The 20671-nt window shown below is 43.4% G+C and overlaps 1 protein-coding gene across 3 annotated transcripts in view; it reads right to left on the minus strand.

Moving 5' to 3' along the window:
- The window catches only part of B4GALNT3 (beta-1,4-N-acetyl-galactosaminyltransferase 3), a 75385-nt gene extending 56408 nt beyond the window's left edge, over positions 1-18977 (minus strand). For 2 of the 3 annotated variants that reach the window (XM_083700058.1, XM_083700057.1), the window contains exon 1: positions 17971-18977. In XM_083700058.1, the coding sequence (XP_083556184.1) occupies positions 17971-18118 (148 nt within the window). In that variant the 5' untranslated portion in view covers positions 18119-18977. The remainder of the gene's footprint in view (positions 1-17970) is intronic. The other variant, XM_083700059.1, reaches the window with a different exon arrangement.
- Between the last annotated feature and the right edge of the window lie 1694 nt (positions 18978-20671).

Below are 20671 nucleotides of genomic sequence, written 5' to 3' on the forward strand. Positions count from 1 at the left end.
TAATATTTCTAGTACATTTAATGGGTGGAATGTCCCTTACATGCACAAGCATTCTGCATTCCTCTGGTAATAAAGGAAAATAAATAGCCTTCACTGTACTCTTTTCAGTGCCTGCTTAAAACATTTTTGTTTAGGCAAGGCTATCCAGAAACATTGATGTTGATGTGTCTTATTCTTTCTTCTGTTAATTTTAATTATCTTTTTAATTGTTTTTAACTTCTATTTATAATTTTATCACACCTTATTTTTATGGTTGTAAGTTGTTTTTAATTCTTTTCAATGTTGTTTTTAAGGCTGTATCCTGCCCTGGGACCTTATGGTGAACAATGAGCAATACACAAACAAATAATTTTTACTAATTCTTATAAACTCCTTAGAGGTTTTACTTTAATCAAGCAGTGCATAGATTCTGCTAAGTAACTATGCAATAAATATTTGTTCTTGCAATATTTTTCTCACGCCAGCCATCTTCATTCTTGAAAACAAAACATACTTGAGGCTACAAAACATACTTGAGGCTACAAAACCTGTATGTAGTGTGAACACTCCAGCTGTTTCCTTTTCTTAATACAATTGATAGTGCTGAATTATCTGAGCTGAAACTGAAAATTCAGCTCTACTGCTGAATTTTTTTGGTTTTAATTCACTGCTCATGGCTAGTAATGCATAGAACTAATACATTCATGTGTCTCAAATAGCATCGGACTTGCTGGTCAACATGCCAACAACAATAAGTCAACTCAGAGTCAAAGTCTCAATGTCAAAGGAGATGAAGTTGGACACACTGCTTTTGGCATAAGATAAGAAGTCATTATGCTCAGTGCTCTTCTTACAAAATGTGATTTTGTGAAGTAACAAGTAAGTTGGCAAGTCAAGATGATCATGGGTCATTTGCTACTTGCTGTTTCAGACCTATCAATGTCTGTACATGAAAGTCGTCTTTCCTGCAACTCTGGACTACACAGAGCAAAAAGAGAACAGGTGTTTGCTGGAGACTTTTCACAAGAAAAGCTGCTAATCTTGCAAGTTTACCTTCAAGGCAGACTTTTGTTGCAATTGCAAAGCATGTTCAATGCAAAAGGCAGCTTGCGTGTGGACCTTCTGCCCCTGCCAGGCTATTGTGGTATTTGAACTGGAAAACTGCACCCACCAGGTCAGTTTGCTGGGCTGGCTGTGCAAACCATAAGCACAATAAGGTTCCCGGAGGTTATTTCACTTTGGTATACACAGCTGCAAAATTACTACTTCTGTTTTCTTATTCATTGCCTGCCTTGCTATGCAAACAGATCACAGCAGACATAATCCAAACAAGCACCGAAGAATGGGGAAATGTAGAAGAAAAACACCATAAGTTGATATCATAGGCAAGTGTTTAATATGAACTATGTACAGATACTAAAGGGCAGATTTCTTTATAAAGAAATCGGAAATGAACATTGCAAATGTCATAATGTGGTGCCATTATCCTTGTCCTGTCTCCAATGTCTAAAGAGAAAGATTTTCACTTTTTATTATTACTAAGAGCAGAAATAAATTGCAAATAATGACAATTATGAAGGATTTTAAAATACAAAGCCAAACAGATACATTTGCAATTCCGACTGTGCTCCCCCCCCTACTGTGCCCAACTGCAAAGATTAAAGCTCCCTTTAAATACTAGAAGTGTTCATTGGCTCAGTGTGTAGCCCGAAGAGCAAGGTGAGCCAGGGTGATTTGAGTCATGGTCTACCATTGCTGAGTTGGATTGTGCTGTTGACAAAGTGTCTCAAGGCATCTTAAAGTGGATCAGAGACCCCCTAAGCTTCTGAGTTGTTCTCTGGTCTCAGCTTTTCCAAGAAATTAAATGCATTACCCACTTTCTTTTTCTGAGAAATTAAACCAGACTGACTGGAGAAGCACCCAAAGCTTGAGAGATTAGGGGTTGGAAATCCTTCCTTCAGAATTTTTTTTTTTTTAAGCTGAAAGACTTTTCTTTAAACAAACGAACAATTGAAAGGTTCTCTACACGAAAACCCCCAAATGCATCTGCCTGATTAATTAATTTACTTTGGGGCAGGGGTGCTCCTTTACCTGCAAATTTCATCCACTTATGTGAAAAGGAAAAAAGTTGTCACAGTTTTAATTCCCCATTATAGTGTGTGTAAAACAGAGCTTTAGATTTAACAGATCAGAATCTCACTTTAATAACGAATCTGAATGTAATGACACAAGTAGATCCAAAACAGATTAGGCTTCTTCCAAATGCTGCAGGTACAAGGCAAATCTTGTGGTCACCTCAGACTTCCATTACAAACATACACAGCAGTGTGGGAGGCACTTCTCCACAGTACAATCCCAGCCACTGGAGCACAGATTTGAGTATTCCAAAGGAGTGCAACAAAAATAACTTTGGTATGTGGTTTTTTTAAAAAAAAATCATTATGATATACAACTACTGTAGGGTTCTGGTTTTAGATTAGAATGTCTGGGACGAAAACTGGAAAAATGATATTTTTATGTCTTTTCATCATGTTATAAATACCCTAACGGTTCCTCCCTTGGTCTCCATCAAAGAAAATGAAAGGATTTTCCTTAGTTAATTAGAATGAAAATTGCCTGGTGCTGCAACTGGGAAGGAGAAGCTATTATCTGGCCAGACAGATGCATGTCTAGCAAAGCAACAAGTAGCACACTTCTTTAAGGACTAGCTCGTATGTAATGTTTGCCTCCAATGAAATGTTTTAGGAACCATTACTGTAGAAATATGCATATGAACAACGTCATGTCTACACTGGGTTTTTCAGATTTTCTGCCTCTTTCTGCTTATAGTTCCTACTCTTTATTCACTGGCATCTTTAAGAGGATGTGTGTATTTTTCCTTGTGGTTCACTTGTGTTGTCTCTTACAAGCACAAATCTTAAATGCCACAAGCTATCAAAAAATGAAGTGACATAGAGTCTGAACAATAAAACGTATCCACATACTCAAAGAGCTCCATTGTTTAGGCCTTGGTGGCACATCCCTAGGGATGTTGGAGAATTCCAATGGAAGTGGAAACAATGCTTATTCGTGCCATGTCCAGAATGGAACTGAATCCAGCAAGTACAGTACCAATTATTAGTCACTCTTGCTGTTCTTTCCAGTCCACAAACAAAATGTAATTCCCCACATTTCAATTGCATCTAGCACTTGGACTACTATAATGTGCTCTACTTTGACGGTGACTTGGAAATCAACTACTCCAGAATACGGCTGCCAGAACTGATGACTGGGAATGGCTGCCAGGGCCATATAACACCAGTCCTAAAAATCAACATTGGCTCCCAGTATGTTTCCTAGCACAATTCAAAGTGTTAGTGTTGACCTTTAAAGCCCTAAATGGTTTCAGCCCTGTATACCTGAAGGAGCGTCTCCGCCCCCATCGTTCAGCCTGGACACTGAGGTCCAGCTCTGAGGCTTTGTAGTGGTTCCCTCAATGTGAGGGAACCAGGCAGAGGAGCAATGGTTCCCTCATTACAGGGAACCAGGAAGAAGATCTTCTCGGTAGCCGCACCCACCCTGTGGAATGCACTCCTGTCAGATGTCAAGGAAATAAACAGCTGACTTTTAGAAGACATCTGAAGGCCGCCCTGTATAGGGAAATTTCTAATGTTTGATGTTATTATTAAAATGAATGGTCTTTGCACTAAAAGAAATATTGAAATGAATGGTCTTTGCACTAAAAGAAATGATGTGAAAAAAATTACATAATTAATTGCATTAAATTCATAACATAAATTAGCATAAATAGCAGTCAATGAAATGAGCAATGCAGTATTTGCTGGAAACAGAACTGAAGCAGAACAGAAGCAGTTCTAACTGTGATGATGGCAAGTTTTAATGGAAATCTTCTTACATCCTTACACATGTTGCAGTCACCCTTTAAAGGTTTCCATGGTAAACATGTGTACCTTTGAAAAATGAGCTTTTCATTGTTTTCATTTCATGTTGTATGACTGAAGGCTCATAAAGGCCAAGAAGCTGGTAAATTCTGTAGCTTTTTAAAAGATATTTTCCAGACATCACAGTTAATATTTGAGTAATTTCTCAACCACTGAAGTTGAGGAACCAGAAACTATCAACAGTGTTGAGGGTCTTAGAACATCTGCTCCCTACTGTCTAACATGGAATCTCTTCAGTCCATCATCGACAGGTTCTGTCCCCTTGTGCTTAAGAAACTTTCACATTTTTAAAGCATAGATTAAAACACAGCATCTTCCAAGAATGAACAAGTACATATTTATTTTTTAAAAAAAACACATTCCCCCCCCCAAAAAAAAACTTGCTCAGCCAGAGTGAGGTAAACTGGCTTCCTTTAAAATCCCACAACGCATTGCTGGCCAAGCCAAATATAGACTGCTGGGAGTGTTGGCATCCATCCCTTTGCTCTGACTAGTAGACCACACCCTTGCACTTGCACCCATCAGCGAGTTTGGCTCTGGCATAAAGGACTGCACAGCTGGCTTTCAAACAAAAAAGGGATTATTTAAAGTAGCAAAAAATATCAGGGACAGTAAAAACCATCTGTAAACTCTGTTATTGGAGGGCAGGGATGAGTCCACATGCATATGTTCAAGGGCGAATGTTAATGGACTCAAGTTTTAAAAATGTACAACAGACCTCCACAAAGTTGAACACAGCCCATTACTTACATCTGGCACCCATCAAGAGCTTGATAAGTGCTCCTTGCCCGAGACTGAGAAAGAGGTGGGGGGAGGAGTGTGACTGTGTCAGTCAAGCACTTGACAGGCAATAATAAGACATGGCTGGTAGGAGGGGTTTCGTATGATATGCCCAAGACTAAGCAGGTCCCATATGCCATATGGAAATGCATACTGAGTGACAATATGGAGGAGGAGACAGAGCATAAACTAGTGTTCCCAAACAGCTGCAAGTGAAAACTATGCGAACAAGATTTATGTCATGGGTCAAACTACATCTTTCATGGGAGATCTGAAGAATTGATGCTTTTGAATTATGGTGCTGGAGGAGACTCTTGAGAGTCCCATGGATTGCAAGAAGATCAAACCTCTCCATTCTTAAGGAAATCAGCCCTGAGTGCTCACTGGAAGGACAGATCCTGAAGCTGAGGCTCCAATACTTTGGCCACCTCATGAGAAGAGAAGACTCCCTGGAAAAGACCCTGATGTTGGGAAAGACTGAGGGCACAAGGAGAAGGGGATGACAGAGGATGAGATGGTTGGATAGTGTTCTCGAAGCTACCAGCATGAGTTTGACCAAAATGCGGGAGGCAGCGGAAGACAGGAGTGCCTGGCGTGCTCTGGTTCATGGCGTCACGAAGAGTCGGACACGACTAAATGACTAAACAATAACAACAACATGAGCTATAACCAAGGTTTGTTCCAGGGAATCCAGGTACTTTGCTCTCTGGGATTCCTTACATTTCATTTTCCCTCTCCCAAATATTTGGAAGTTCAGGACAGCCACTGCAGGCCTTCATATCTGTGTCAGGTTTCTTTCAGGAAAGCCCTATAGCATTCCACACATAAGCATATCAGCTGCCTGCTGGCATACTTAGGGAGCTCAATGGAGAAGGTATTTACTCCATGCTATGCAAGACAGATATAGCTTGGCCATTCCACTATAAACACAAGGCTACCACTGCAGTAATCTGTTCCCAAGAGCTTTCCTATGGGACTCTCAATGTCCTTGAGAAAGGCACTCTCTTTTTCCATTTGGAAACATGGAAGACTTGGAGAACTTTGAGCTCCTCTCTGAGAGGAGATCTTATGTCGTTCTCCCTTTCTGTCTTACCAGGCCGGGCCGGGTCAGATACATGGCTCTTGGCAAGAAATATCTCATCTAAATTTATCACCCAGTTTTCCACCCAGGCAGCTTAAATGCTCTGGGAAGCTAGGCAATGTGAGGTAATGATTGGGAGAGATTATTTCTTTCTTCGAGCCGCCCGCAAGGCCCACAGACTGCCCGGCTAAATATAAACCTACTTCCACAACCACAAAGTAAGGAAACAAGCTTGCATTCTCTGTGCCTGAAGCAGGTCTCAGGGCCATTTTAAGCATTGCACAGCAACAAACCTGGGTTTGCACTGAGTATACTGCACTTTCAACAAGAAGTTTTAACTCCTTGACCTGTTTATTATCTATATATGTTTGATTTGTCACACTTTTTGCATTGCGCAAATATTCTGATTCAAGTTTCACAGTCAGTATACTCAAATATTAAGTTTATAAACTTTATTCATTTAATTTGTCTGCTGCTGTTCATCTGAAGAGTACCAAATAATGGTTCACAACATAAAAATACCAAATGAAAATACCAAATACATAATAAAGCAAAAGCAAAACAAACCAATAACCCCCTCCCTCTAAATACAGCCGTATCTTGGAAGTTGAACAGAATCCATTTCGGAAGTCTGTTTGACTTGCAAAATGTTTGAAAACCAAAGTGAGGCTTCTGATTGGCTACAGGAAGCTCCTGCAGCCCATCGGAAGCTGCAAAAGCCCCGTCAGATGTTCGGGTTCAAAAAAGCCACTCCCAAACCGGAACGATCACTTTCGGGTTTGCGGCATTTGGGAGCCAAAATGTCCAGGTTCCAGGGCGTTCGACAACCAAGGTATGACTGTACTTTGAAAAGTGACATGGGCTTCATTCAACCCTGCAGAAAGATGACTTAGCAGTCCCAGGGGGTACAGATAAGCCCCAGGCAATCCAACTCCATCAAGAAGTTGTCATATCTGATTGGCCTGCACTACATGTCATTATGGGATTTCCTTGCTCTGCCTTTCGTGCAACATGGTGAAGTGTCAAGAGATAGGGGGCTGATTGAACATGACAGCATTTTTTTCATTTTTTCATGTATTTAGAACAATTATCTATATTCTGCCTCCACAAAACTCAAGGCAGCTTCTAACAACAATTTCCAAAACAAATGTTAAAACAAAGATCTATATGGGCCAGTTGGCAGGATTACCAAGGAAAGGGAGAAGGAGAGGACTGGAATATCTTTACTGTTGCATCTTCTTTCTCTGAACTGGCCTATCCAATTCCTATTTCCATCCCCTGTAATAAAGGTGCCTCCGCCCTCAAAAAAACAGACACATACTCAGTTCAAAAGCTATTAGCAGTCATACTAATCCAGTTCTGCTGTAGCTCCTTATTTGTCCTAAAAAGAAACAGAAACAGAAGATACAGCTCTCTGCCTAATCACCGGTGTGGTAAAGAAGCAGGTCAATGGGCTGCTTCATCGCAGGAGCCCAACCAGCCAGGATAGCTGCACCTGAGGAAATGTGGAACTGGAAAGGGGCTGCTAAGATCCAGACTGTGGATGATTGCTTGTAAGCCTCCTAGGAAGGCAGGAAATGAGGATATTGTAAATGCTGGGTGCTCCCAAGAAAAGACTCCCTGGAAAAGACCCCGATGTTGGGACAGATTGAGGGCACAAGGAGAAGGAGACAGCAGAGGACGAGATGGTTGGACAAGTGGCATAGCGTGGGGGGTGCAGGGGGGGCGGCTGCACTGGGCGCAACATCTGGGGGTTAGGGTTAGGGGGCGCAAATCCACGGGTTAGGGGGTGCAAATTACTTGCCTTGCCCCGGGTGCTGACAACCCACGCTACGCCACTGGGTTGGACAGTGTTCTCGAAGCTACCAGTATGAGTTTGACCAAACTGTGGGAGGCAGTGGAAGACAAAACCTTTGGGTTGTTCTTACTTTCCAGAGAGAACGAAGCAAGGACAAGTTTTGCCTGGAGCCATTGATTCATAATGCTTGCCAAATAAAATTTTAAAAGCCTCATCCTATTAATTCTGATTCCGCCCCCGCCTCCCGAGTCTTGGTAGACCTTGTGTAAATCATCAAAATAAAAACCCTGCAAGTACTTTTGCTGTTTATTTAAGAGTGTGGGAAACAAAGCCATGATAAATACCAGGAAGTAAGAAGGGGGGGGGAGGAGGACACCAACCACTGTTTTTTTTTTAATCCCCACCCATTCACATGCCCAGACAACCCTTGCCATGCACATGTCTTCAGTCTTAGAGTTAAAGCGGCAGTGTAAGTAAAAACCAACCCAGTCTATGCCATCCTCCTGCCTGAACTTGCTTGTGGAAATAAATGTGAACCTGACACACATCATCGCTCTCCAGAGATGTTCCCAGTCAACTCTGCAGTATGCAAGCACTACCGTAATTCATCAAATTCCCCTGAGTCATGGGGTTTACACTTTGTTAAAGGGCCACAAGTGGAGCAGTGGCAGACTTTGGGTTCTCAAATTCCAGCAGTACCCCGTGCAACACAAAGAAATTGGAGGGGGATTTCGTGGTCCATTCTACAGCATCTTGGGGCACCCCTTGCAGGACAGTGCGCAGTGCAACAGCACCGGTTGTACTACCCTAAAACTGTCTTTGAGTGGATGGAAATAATATGACCTGAAAAATATTACACAAATGGGATTTATTTATTTATTGCACTCTGAGCTACCACAGCAGGCTGTGTGAATGAACTACAGTACTTCCACTTTGTTCACTTTTAGTAGCTACTGGGAGGGTTCTATCGTAATTCAACCTGTACTACAAGGCTGCTGGGTGCAGCTCTGTGCACATTTGCTGGGTGCAACTCAATGAAGCACATTTAAGCACACCCCCTGATGTGAAAGGCCAAAAGTTTTAGTCTGTGTTGGATTTTCTTGAAATTGAAAAAACAACAACCCACGATTTTGTGTGTTTGGAAGGGGACCCTTCCAAAACAGGCAAACTAAAATAAAAGAGAGATTGCACAGGGCCACTGCATGTAAGCAATGAAAGTGCAAAGTAGCTGTTACAGGCCCATCAAGCAGAAAAGTGTGTGTGGGGGTGTTTGTGTGTTTGTGTGTGTGTTTGTAGGGAGCAGGGCTTAATTCATTTATAACTATATTTTGGGAATCATAGAAATAATAGAATTGTAAAGTTGGAAGGGACCCTGCAGATCATCTAGTTCAACATGCAGCTGTCCCATATGGAGATCAAACCTGCAACCCTTGGCCTTATCAGCACCATGCTCTAACCAACTGAGCTTATTCATGTTCTTATGTAGCTGCATTGTTTTATACTTTCTGGGCGTCCCACGATCATATTATAAAGTAATTGTGTGCCCAAGGATTAAGGCTTTTTGGGAAATGATATATAATGAAATGAAAAGGGTATTTAAATATACCTTCCTGAAGAAACCAGAGGCCTTTCTCCTGGGTATGGTCGGCCAGTTGGTGCCAAAGAAGGATAGAACATTCTTTATGTATGCTACAACAGCAGCAAGAATACTCATCGCAAAGTATTGGAAGACACAAGATCTACCCACCTTGGAAGAATGGCAAATGAAGGTGATAGACTATATGGGACTGGCAGAAATGACTGGCAGAATCCAAGACCAGGGAAGAGAGACGGCGGAAGAAGATTGGAAGAAATTTAAGGATTACCTTAGGAAACATTGCAAAATTAATGAATGTTAGAATGACGGTTTAGAAATTAAGTGGTTATCAGCTGTAATGATTAAGTAAAAAGAAAAGAAAGGCTAAAAATCAAATGAAAAATAAGGGAGAGGATTTGCTGAATTAATAATTAGAATACAGAAAGGGGAGGTATGAGGAGGTCGGGGAAGTAAGTTATAAGAAAATAAGGGATTGAAATTATACGTGTTTTTGTTTGCATTTTGTTTGTATGATTGTTTTGTTTTTATATAATTTTTGAAACTTTAATAAATATCTTTTTTTAAAAAAAATTGTGTTCTACATTATAAATCAAGCACTGCTAGTTGTTGTTTCTTTCTCTGTTTTCCAATGTGTTTCTTACCAATAAAGAATTCGGTATGGCACAAGCAAAATTTTATTCTGAAAGTGTGGTCCAGGAGAAAAAAAAGTTTGAGAACCACTGCCTTAAACTGTATTTACCTTTAGACTGCAAAGAGCGAAATGTCTTTTTGCAGCTGAAAGGATTGCGGGAAGTAGATGAAGAACTGGCCAGAATTTATGAGTTTGCTCAAATTCTAACCACTGACTGTAGAGATTATGGGGGGTCTGCCTCCCCCCAAACTCATAACAATATACTCTGGGGATATGAGATGATACAGATGAAGACAAAGACCTAGAAAGGAAAGGAAAAGGCTATCTCTGCCTTTGTGAAACCTGTAAACTATTTTACCTTAGGGTATTGGAAGCGCTAGCAAGTAAGTTCATAAAAACATTTAGTGCTAGCAGTGATTAAGCTCTGCTTCCAGGGTGAGAAAGCCCCCGGGGTCCTTTAGAAGAGTCATTAGCACTCTTTCTGATGTTCTCTTGTTTTCTTCCTAACAGAGTCCACAGACTGACTTGCATACTGGGTGTGACTGTATTGTAGGTGAGCTGCCACTATGCTTAAGTTTGGCAATACTCATAGAGTGTCACAGGCCAGAGAGAAATATAGCACATACCTTATAAAAAATGCAGAGAAACAAGATGTGGAAAGATGGAAAAGAGCAGGTTTGGACAGGGGCTCTTTTCTTTTCTGTCATTTTGCTGACAACACAGTTTACCCCCCCCCCCCCAGGCTCTTTGGATAGGCACACAACCCTCTGATTGTTTCCTAGGATGTTAATCTGCACAGAAGGAACCTAAAGCACACAAAGACATGTATTTTGCATGTGGCTTTCCATATCCCTTTCACATCGAAATGTTTCCCTTCCCCTCTATTACATTCATGGTTAAACCTAATCAGGGCTTGCCCCTAACCATGGTTTGTAAACCCACATTGATCCTTGGTTTTGATGGCTACAAAGACAATCCTAGATTGCTTTCGCCATGTTCACACTGATGCTGATGTAAATAATGATTAAAATAAATCTTAGAGAGTATGGGGTACTTTATGTTCAAGCAGGCAGAGAACATTGAAGCTAGAACCTTTGCAACAATGGTGTGTCCCATTATGTCCCTACACAGTGGCTACATGGAAAGCACTTCTGCATAGGTAACAACAGGCAATATCTATTGGTTGTCATGTGTGACAAAAACATATGCACCTATTTTATTGGGGGGGGTGTTGCAGGAAAACTGTGATGGGGCTGTATTTTTCCTGCTAATCAACATGTAGTGAGGTACCTAAACTCATAACCATCACATGTGACAATCTAATTGCAGATTACACAACAGTTCTTCAGTTTCCATGAAGAAATTTGGAGTGGCCCCAAGTCTCCAATCATTAAGACAAAAGTTGTACAGAGATGTTTGGCATTTTTCAATTAGGCCCAAATTAGGCACTATTTGGATGAGTCAGGGGATCTAGTGACTACTGCCTTACTAGGTTCAAATGCCAGGTTGCCCACTCCATCCCTATTCCTGAAATATGCAAATAATATTACCTGTTTGACAGGATTGAGTACAAGCCAAGTGATTACTGCAAATCATTCTGAGCACTGACAGTCGTGCAGATGAAATTCCCCAGATTTGTCAGGGAGACATACCGTACATTTTTGCTCAATGCAGGTGTGCTTTTAAAATGCAAATATAACTATAATATAACATATGAGAAGAGCTTCTTGTTTTTGACCAAATTCATTTCAGGCTCCTCAAAATACTCCTCAGACGGCGGTATCTGATGTGTTTAATGGGTGGAGGTAGCAATTCTTTCAGGCTTCTTACATTTGCATTAAGAGTTTGAACTTTTCCATATGTATACAAACAGTCCAACCTTCTCCAGCAGAAGTGCTGAGTCATCCAGGACCAAGCGTAGGAGGAAGGTGTAGCTACAAGACTCATTAAGACAAGTTATCACAAGCAAATAGATCTGAAGAAAGATATTTGAGATAGCAATCTTAAACTGAAAAATCAAATAGGGAATTTGGCATATAAACACAGCTCTTTTTGAAAAAATCCCAGCCTTTCGATTGCAATTGATCCAGCAGGCTTAAATTAAATGCCCTCTTGCACCTGGGCTGTAGGCAGTTCTCATGCTCCCCAAACCTGGCACAGAGACCCATCTTTTCTCACTGGGAAAGAGATGCCTGCTCCCTTGCCAGTATTTCCTAGTGGCAAACCCAATTTTAAAAGATGGATACTGGCTGGATACTGGCCTTGTGTATATGAGTCACAACTTCACCTCTCCCTTGGGCTGTCTGTGTTTGCTAGAGGTCTGGCACATTTGGTAGCCAGGTGGAAGAATGGAATTTTGTTTCTGATATTCATGGACCTATGAAACAGTTTATCAGTTCATAATGGGATCCTTCCCCTTATTCCATAATGTTAAATGTGAAGCAGTGCTGAGTTGACCTCATTGCAGATGCTGCAGGACATTTACAAAAGCCATTAGAAGCAAATATTTCAGTCTTTTGGTGTTTGTGTGAGTGGAAGTAGGAATGCCATAGTAGAATATAATCCAGAGTGTCGCAGGAACCCCCCCCCCAAAAAAAATCATTCAGTTTGTACAAACTTGACACACACACACACACACACACTACATACACTATGCTTCTGTTATAAATTCATAGAAAATCAACCATACATCGGATCTGCACCGTTCCACTTTTATTTTACTCCATGAAGGAAGGACTACAAAATGGGGAAGGTTTGATACAAGGCAGCCATAATCCCTTGAGCATACCAGCACATACACAGGAGCCCTGCCCAGTTGCTATGCCAACCCTGATGGTCCTAGACAGAAGACCATCAAGGTCACAAAAAACTTGCATATAGGAGTGGATTCAGCATGGACTGGAACAAAGGACAATGATCAGCTCTTCCCTCTGGGGGCAGGAAACTGCAAACTCCCCTTTGTCACCTGGAAAGTACTCATGGGGAGGGGGAAAGGAGGAACTAGCCAGGTGACAAGATACTCAGGTTACCTCCACAACTCCTCCTTCAACCCCTCCTTTTTGTGATGTAGTTGTGATGTAGTCTTAGGGGTGTAGTTTGGGGGAATAGTAACTAATAAAAGTTGGGGTCTTCTTTTGTTCTGGGCTTCCATTTTGCTTCATCTTGTTGTGGGTGGGAGTCCTGTTGCGACAGTCTCCAATAAAGGCCAAGCCTACAGACTGCTGTTTTGCTCCAAATTGTCCTGGTCGGTGTCTTTGTTTTTTGCCCAAGGAACCCCTCGGATTCCTCCATTAACAGGAGTACTAAATCCAGAGTAATGCTGTGAATGCTAGCACCAAGCTTGGGGGGGGGGGGAGCCTGCTGGGATCCCACACATCCCATGTGCCATAAGTACGTTCCAGAGAAAGTTAAACAGTGAGTGTTCTGTTGCAAACAGAGATGGAAATAATGATCTATAGACTGACTTCCAGCTCTGGAAAATTACTGGAGAAAAATCTACCTTTGGGATGCAGAACAACAAACGCAGAAGGAGGCTATTGCATCAGCAAAGGCAATGCTATAAATGCTGGCTGGTACCCAATTATGTGTTGTCACTAGGTTTTCCACCTGGGAGACTATAAAGAAAGATTTAACAAAAATAAAGGAGAATGAATAAAACGCTGGAAGAACTCCACTCCTAACATCCTCTGTCTCCTTCAGCCTGAGACCAGCTCTTTTTAACAGAAAACAAACACAGAGCATGCCTGTACCTGTAGAAGGTGGAAATTTTACTGAGTTAGGAAGGCAAAATGAAAAAAAAATGTATTTATTTTTCATTACTACAACTCAAAATAGATTTTTTTATTGGTAGTAGGGTAGCACCGGCAGTCTCAAAGTTTACCTCCAGAAGCCACTAAAAAACTCCCCTCTCAATCATAAACTAAACACAGAAGTTAATTTTCCTCAAGTTTTTGTCAGGTACCTAGAGGACAACATATTACAATTTAAAAGTGTACATTTCCCAAAATATATTTTGGTTGTGATTTTCTTTAAGCCATCATGTTTTGCCCTTATATAACCCTAATAGAGCCTGAAATAGTAATCCTTGATCCCATTCTCACCAAGACACAATCAATCTTCATTATTGCATACACACAGTCTGGATGAAGTCTGGATGTAGTGCAGTATTCAAATGTTTGGAGAACCTCAATCTCCTTCACCTTCTTTTTTGGATTAGATAATTGGTAATACGTTTCTCACTTGCTACTGAGCTACAGTTCGCTGCTAACCTTTGATGTAAATGCAACAAGGTTATCTGCTGCCACGCAATGTGAATATGTAAATAAATACAGCACACACTCTTCTTATGCCACAACCAATAGTACAAACTCATGGATTTGGATTTTGGATTTGATATCCTGCTTGATCACAACCCTAAGGAGTCTCAAAGCGACTCACAATGTTCTTTCCCTTCCTCAGGTTGCGTCAGGATGAGAACTTGGTTCACCAGATTATGAGTCCACCGCTCTTAACCACTACACCACACTGGCTCTTGTTTTAACTGGTGGACAAGCTGACAGCTGTGCAAAAAGTGTAAAATTTTTACAATTGCCAAAAGGGTAGCTGGGAGCACCTTTTTGCAAATTTATTACCAGTTTAGGCTTTTGTGAACTACAGTCTGCTTTATCAGATGCAAAAGTGTCCACCAGTTTCCCCCCATTGTAAGAGGACTTTATCCAGCAACACCGAATGAAAGGTACATGGTTCATGATTTGAATTACTGGTTTATGAAACAGTTTGTGATCAATCCACATGTTAATCCACATTCAGTCAACCCACTTTTGCAATGTGGAGTTGTCCGACGATATAAATACATTGTGAACCATTCGTTAGAGCAATTCAGTATTTGAGGTTTCAACTCAGGATCACTGAGCTCTCATCCATATTGTTGTTTAATGTGGACAAAAAGCTTCCTGTACCTCCATTAATTCTCCACTGTCCATACAATGTTCTTTTCCAAATCTCTGCCTTCCCACATTTTCCCCTCCCTCAATCCAGATGGTCTCACCCTCCTCTCCTTTCCAGAGTATCCCTGGTATGAGAAAATCCAGACTGAAGGAAGGGAAAGTGTGAGAATGCAGTGATTTGGAGGATAACATCCAACAGAGAATTACCATACTTTCCCGTGTATAAGACTATGGTTTTTTTTACTCTAAAATAATGTTCAAAATCTGGGCTCGTCTTATACACACGGATAGTATCTCCCCCCATTTTCTTAAATTGGAGTCCCCAAAAATAGGGGGCGTCTTATACATGGGGGCGTCTTATAGACAGAAAAATATGGCAATGGCAATACAGGAAGGCCCACATTAAATAACAGTATGGACAAGCTCCGATTAAGCCACCACCATTTTTTCTTCCTCTTCACAATGAAGATTGGAAAAACCCAGGAAAACTGTCATTAGGATCCATCTGACTAAGTCTAAAGCATGATGAATTTACATTATAACCAGATTTCTAGCAAGCTGGTTTTGGTGGATAGTCTGAAGTGCACCGGAGGCAGCAGAATCTATCAAATTTATGGTGCCCTCTTTATGGCCTTCAGACAACCTTGTTTCAACGGAGAAAGGAAATTTGTCCGAGTTCAGCTGCGCAGAACAATCCTACACATAATTAGTTGCCCAGAAATAAGTCCCACTGTGTCCAATGAGCTTACTCCCTAGTGTTTTACGATAGTAGCTTTGCTATTTTTAAAAGGGTTGCAATGCATGAAAAGGGGCGGCTGTGTGAAAGGATGAAGCAACTTTTAAAATACACACACACATATTTATTAGTAACTTTGTATTAATGTAACATTTTTATATGTAACTGTATTTTTGCAATACTTTGCTTCTAAGCTCTCTGTTGCTGCTTCAGTTTTCTGTGCAACTCTCATACTGTTAATATATTAAGCGGCATAGAAATGAAATAACCAAACATGAATCAATCAACTATATTCTGTCAGATTTGAGTACACCCACATTTCTGGATGCGCACATAAGAAAAAGAGATAGGTGCAAATTACTATCTATTTCCCCCTACTTTGGAAATAGGATGCTCCCATTTCAATTCCAGCTGTAAGTAAATCCTTCTAGTTGTCCTGAGTGGTGGGACATCTGAAATCGTAATCACCATCACCTGCATACTCTGCTATATCCTATGGCTAAACTGTCAACACGTGCCTCTTCCGGACCTACTAATTTCACACTGCCTGATGAGAAAGGATTCATCTCTTGTCTTCAGTTGGCAGGTTTTAATTACAGCCCCTTTCTGGAGGAAGCCTTAGCCTTAGCCAAAGGCACATTTGGCTCCCAAGAAGACAGCTCCAACCTTGGGCAAAACGTTTTTGGCTACAGTTCTCCGTGTCTTTAATTGCATGCTCTCTGGCCATGATTTCTAGGCAGCTTCTTTGCAGAAAGATTCGCCAAAGGTGCATTTTAACCTCAAGCATATCTTTAAATTTACAGCACAATCCTACACATGTTCTACTCAGGAGTCCTGCTGAATTCAAAGGGGTTTACTCCCAGATAAGTGGGCATAGGGTTTTCAGCCTTAATTTTGCAAGTCCTGTCCAAATGGGTTAGTCCGGGGACTAAAGGCAATGTTCCAACACATATAATAACGCCAGTATTTACATACTTACTGAGCTCAATATTTTACATACGTTGGCTGTGTACACACTCCTATTTACACTGCATCCACTGCTTGTTTGGGAAGTGGTGTGCACACGGCATTAGCCACAATCCATATTTATCCTGCTACCAATGCTGTCATTTCTTAGAAAAATAACAAGCTGGGTCAAAACTGAGGAAAGGAACAACTTAGCTGCATTTTTAGCCAGTAATGTGAACACAGCCTTTACCTCAACCCTTACAAGAACTCTATAGGACTGGTCTGTACTATTAACACACTATTACAGAGACTGAGGGCAGAGGTCGAGAGATAGTGGCTTGGTTAAGACGTCCAGAGCTTAACCCTAACCCTTAGACTGAGTCAGACCAGTGGTCCATCGAGCTCAGTACTGTCCACACTGGCTGGCAGCAGCTCTCCAGGGTTGCAGGCAGAGGACAGTCCCAGCCCTGTTGGAGGAATGGACCTGGGACCTTCTGCATCCAAAGCCTGAGCATGGATAGCTCAGTTGGTTAGTGTGTGGCACTGATAATGCCAAGGTTGCAGGTTCGATCCCAGTATGGGACACTGCATATTCCTGCATTGCAGGGGGTTGGACTAGATGATCCTCAGGATCCCTTCCAACTCTATGATTCTATGAAAGTACCATAGATACTCTAACACGGACCATGGACCTTCCCCTACGGCTATTCCTTATGGTCAGAGGCATGTCTTGGCTCCCTTGGCAAGGACCTGGATGGTGCCCTCCCATCCCTTGTGACACCCCCAGCCCCCAGATCATGGACCATAAACTCAAAAAGTTTGCTTTTTGTTGCTTTCCACACCCCACCAGTGGCTTCCTCCAAGGCCCAAAGAAGTGGAAGAGTAGCCCAGGGAGCGCATAGGTGAAAAGGCGCCATGCGGCCAACCCTTAAGAACGCCCCTGCTTATGGTTTTTCTCTCCGGCTAGAAGAGCAGTAGGATGGGCTTCCTTTCCATTGAGTCAGGGAGCGAAGGACTCCATCTCTGGAATGAGCACTCCAGGTAGCCAGACATTTCTGCCTGGGATCACAACTGAGGTGTGCTTCCCTCCTGACCCTCTCATCCTACGAATCTAGGGCTTTAGGTTCTAGATCAGGAAACTTCTCCGCCCTTAACCAACTCACTAACAGCAGCTCTGGGACGTGCAGGATATCTGCCTCAGAGTGAGCAGCATTGTGAGGTCGGCAGAAGCTGCGCGGTCTGCCTTGCTCCCCGACACTCACCTGTCTCCCTCTGCGCCCCCATCAGACCAGACACTGTGAGGCACTGTTGCGGGGGAGGCACCTGAGTCCGAATTGCTTGGGAAGCCGCGTTCCCTTCTCCCTGTGGAGAACCCCAGTGGAACCCCTGGGCCCGAGGAGCGGGGTAAGGCTCTCTGCACACGCTCAGAGACACTCTCGCCTCGGTTACGCCCGCCTGTTTTCTAAGATCTTTAAACTCGGCTGAAGTCTTCGCGTGGGAATCCTAAGCCCCAACGACCCCCTTTCCACTCACTGCGGTTCAAGGGGTGTCCCCCGCCGTCGGCCAAGACCACCAGCTCCAGGTAGGCTGCGCACAGCGCCACGGCCAGCACCCCGAAGACCAGCACCAGGCGGAACCTCCTCCTCAGCACCTTGCCCAGCTGCGACGGGCGGCTCCTCATCCCGCCTCAGGCGAAGCCGCCGGAGAAGACCATGCTGCTGCTCCCGCCGCCGCTTCTCGTTCCGCCGCCTCCCCGCGGCCGGGCGGGAACAGCGTCGCCGGAGTGGCCTCGCCTCACACCGCCGCGGGGCCGCCCAAATTCAACTTCTGCTGCGGTTTCCGCCCCTCCCTTGCTAGGTCCGGTTGCGGCGGGGGGAATGGACTACTACGGGGCTGGTCCTGCTCCCTCAGCTGCCCGGGCGGTAAGGTCCCCGGCGCCGCCGCGAGAGCCTCTTCGCCCTGTGACGCGCCGCCTTCCCTGAGCCCAGGAGCCACCTTCTTCTGCCTCAGCGCCTTCCTTCGCGCTTCTCCTTCGGGTGGCCGGTCTCCCCACAGTCACCTCCTCAGTCGCCTCGTCCCACCTTTCTTCGCCCTCCTCTCCCGCCTTCCTTTCCAGGCACTGAGCCCGCTTGTCTCCCTTTTCATTCACACTCTCTCTTTCCCCGCAAACGCAACACCCACACCCGCTGTCTCTCCAGGGAGGAGGGATCTCCGAGGGCAGCCCGCGCGTCTCCTCCTCTGGTTACAGAGGCTCTTCTTTCCCTTCCTGCACCTGTCCGCCCCAGCCGACCCAACCCACCGGCTGAGGGGAACGAGATTCCTTCGTGTCAATCTCAGGGTGAGGACGCGCCATACCTTGAAAGCAGTAAATCGAACCAAACCCAAACACGGATCTGGTTGCACCCAACCAACTACGTCCTACTCGGAGTTGACTCATGGACATCATTGGACCTAAACGTTGGCCACAACCACTGATTTCAGTAAGTCTTCTCTAAGGAGGATTTAGTCGTCTACAAGTCAACTTCTGGAATTCACGTGATCAAAACAAAACAAAACAGGGGATACTGTCCCCACCACCAAATCACAGGTCACAACAGTCTCCACAGGCTGAGCTGTAAAAATCAAGGATCTTATGGCTTTTGGTGCATGACACAAAAATTAGTTGACTCATGGATCCTCATGGTTTTTTAATATGTGGTCATCCAAGAACAGCAGCCATCTCATCTCATTTGTGCCCATGACCTGAGTCATAGAAAGCACAGATTCTGTCCTTCGGTTTTATGGGTTTCATTTGGAGGGGAGAAGATCCATAAAACATAAACAGGTTCACAGGGATCTCTGCTCTGGATTCATGTCTCTTTGCCCTGTGGTGCCATGTATCACCAGATCTGGGGTTTTTGTGGAGCAGTCTGTGGCTATTGATGTGATTAGAGATTTTGTGGATCTCCCTAGTAAAAACCCAGAGGATCCATGCTTCAGGTCCACAGACCTGCTCCTGGTGGCACTGGCTTCATGATGTTCATGGCTCAGTCCATGGATTCAATGTGATTTGGTGGTGGATTTGGTGACGTCTCCTATGTAAATCATGTGGGTTCTGTCAATGAGGTGACATGACGCAGCCAGGTTAACCTCATATCCCTGAATTCCAAGAAATACACTAAAATGCAATCATTTTGATTGTCTTTAATAAGCTTGGCTTGTTGACATGGGTGCTGCCTACCTGTATGGTTTCAAGGCACCAAAGTCTGCTTGCAGGAATAGAGGTTTGGCTGTTCTCATTACAGCAGACACAGAGTTGCATGTTTGAAAATGCACGAACAATGAACACATCCACAGTGTAGTAGTAATTAGCCCAGCTATATACTTAATTGTTTATATAGCCTCCCCCCCCCAAAAAATGTATAAATTAGCAAGGCAAACAAATTGGGGCAAATTAAAACAAATGCTGCAGCGTATTGGTGAAGTATTTCTAAGATCAGAGATTATGGCTGCAATCTTGAGCTCAGAACCATTAGGCTGAAAGACTTAGGATGTGGTGGAACTTTGACTCAGGTGGCAAAATCCTGGCTTAGCTGGGATATACCAGTGTAACTACCCCATCCCAGCTGAGCCAGGGCTCAGCTTTGCTCATTGGGACTGGCAGATCTTATGCCAGTGTAAATTTCCCCAAGTGGGCATTCTAGGGGAGTGGTGGGGTTGGAACGGGCAGGAGGGGACATGCTGGCTCCTAAACCCATTCATCCTGGACATGTTACTTGGCAACGAGCTGTAAGTTAAGCCTTGTCCACACAGCTCTGGAAAAACCCACTATTGCAATTCTTCCCTACCTACTGTCCTAGCTAGCAGAAGCTTTGATGTGTTAAAACAGGCAGTGGGATTGGTTTGTGTATCCAAGTGTGCTCTTGCAACATCTGGAGATGCATCTGGGTTTTCAAAAGTGGCGAATGTTGTGCTGATTTGGGGGCTGATAGAAGTTCCTTTCATTGTGGCCCAATAAGAAAACCATCCAGGAGTTTAAACAAATGGGACACTGGCCAGCAGGGCATTATGGGCTGCTGGATTGTTCTCTCTCACAGATAGCGAGCAACAAGAGATGCTGTCAAGATGAACAGTCTTCCCAGACCAGGAAGCGCAGCATGACTTCCTCCCCAACTCGCGTTCTGCTGGAGTAGGAAGGCAAAAGGAATTAAATCTGTTTCTCAAAAGCTCCAGGAAGACTTGGAGAAAGCCTTGC

The sequence above is a fragment of the Podarcis gaigeae genome, assembly GCF_964106915.1.
Source record: "Podarcis gaigeae genome assembly, chromosome: 10".
NCBI classification, from domain to species: Eukaryota; Metazoa; Chordata; class Lepidosauria; order Squamata; family Lacertidae; genus Podarcis; species Podarcis gaigeae.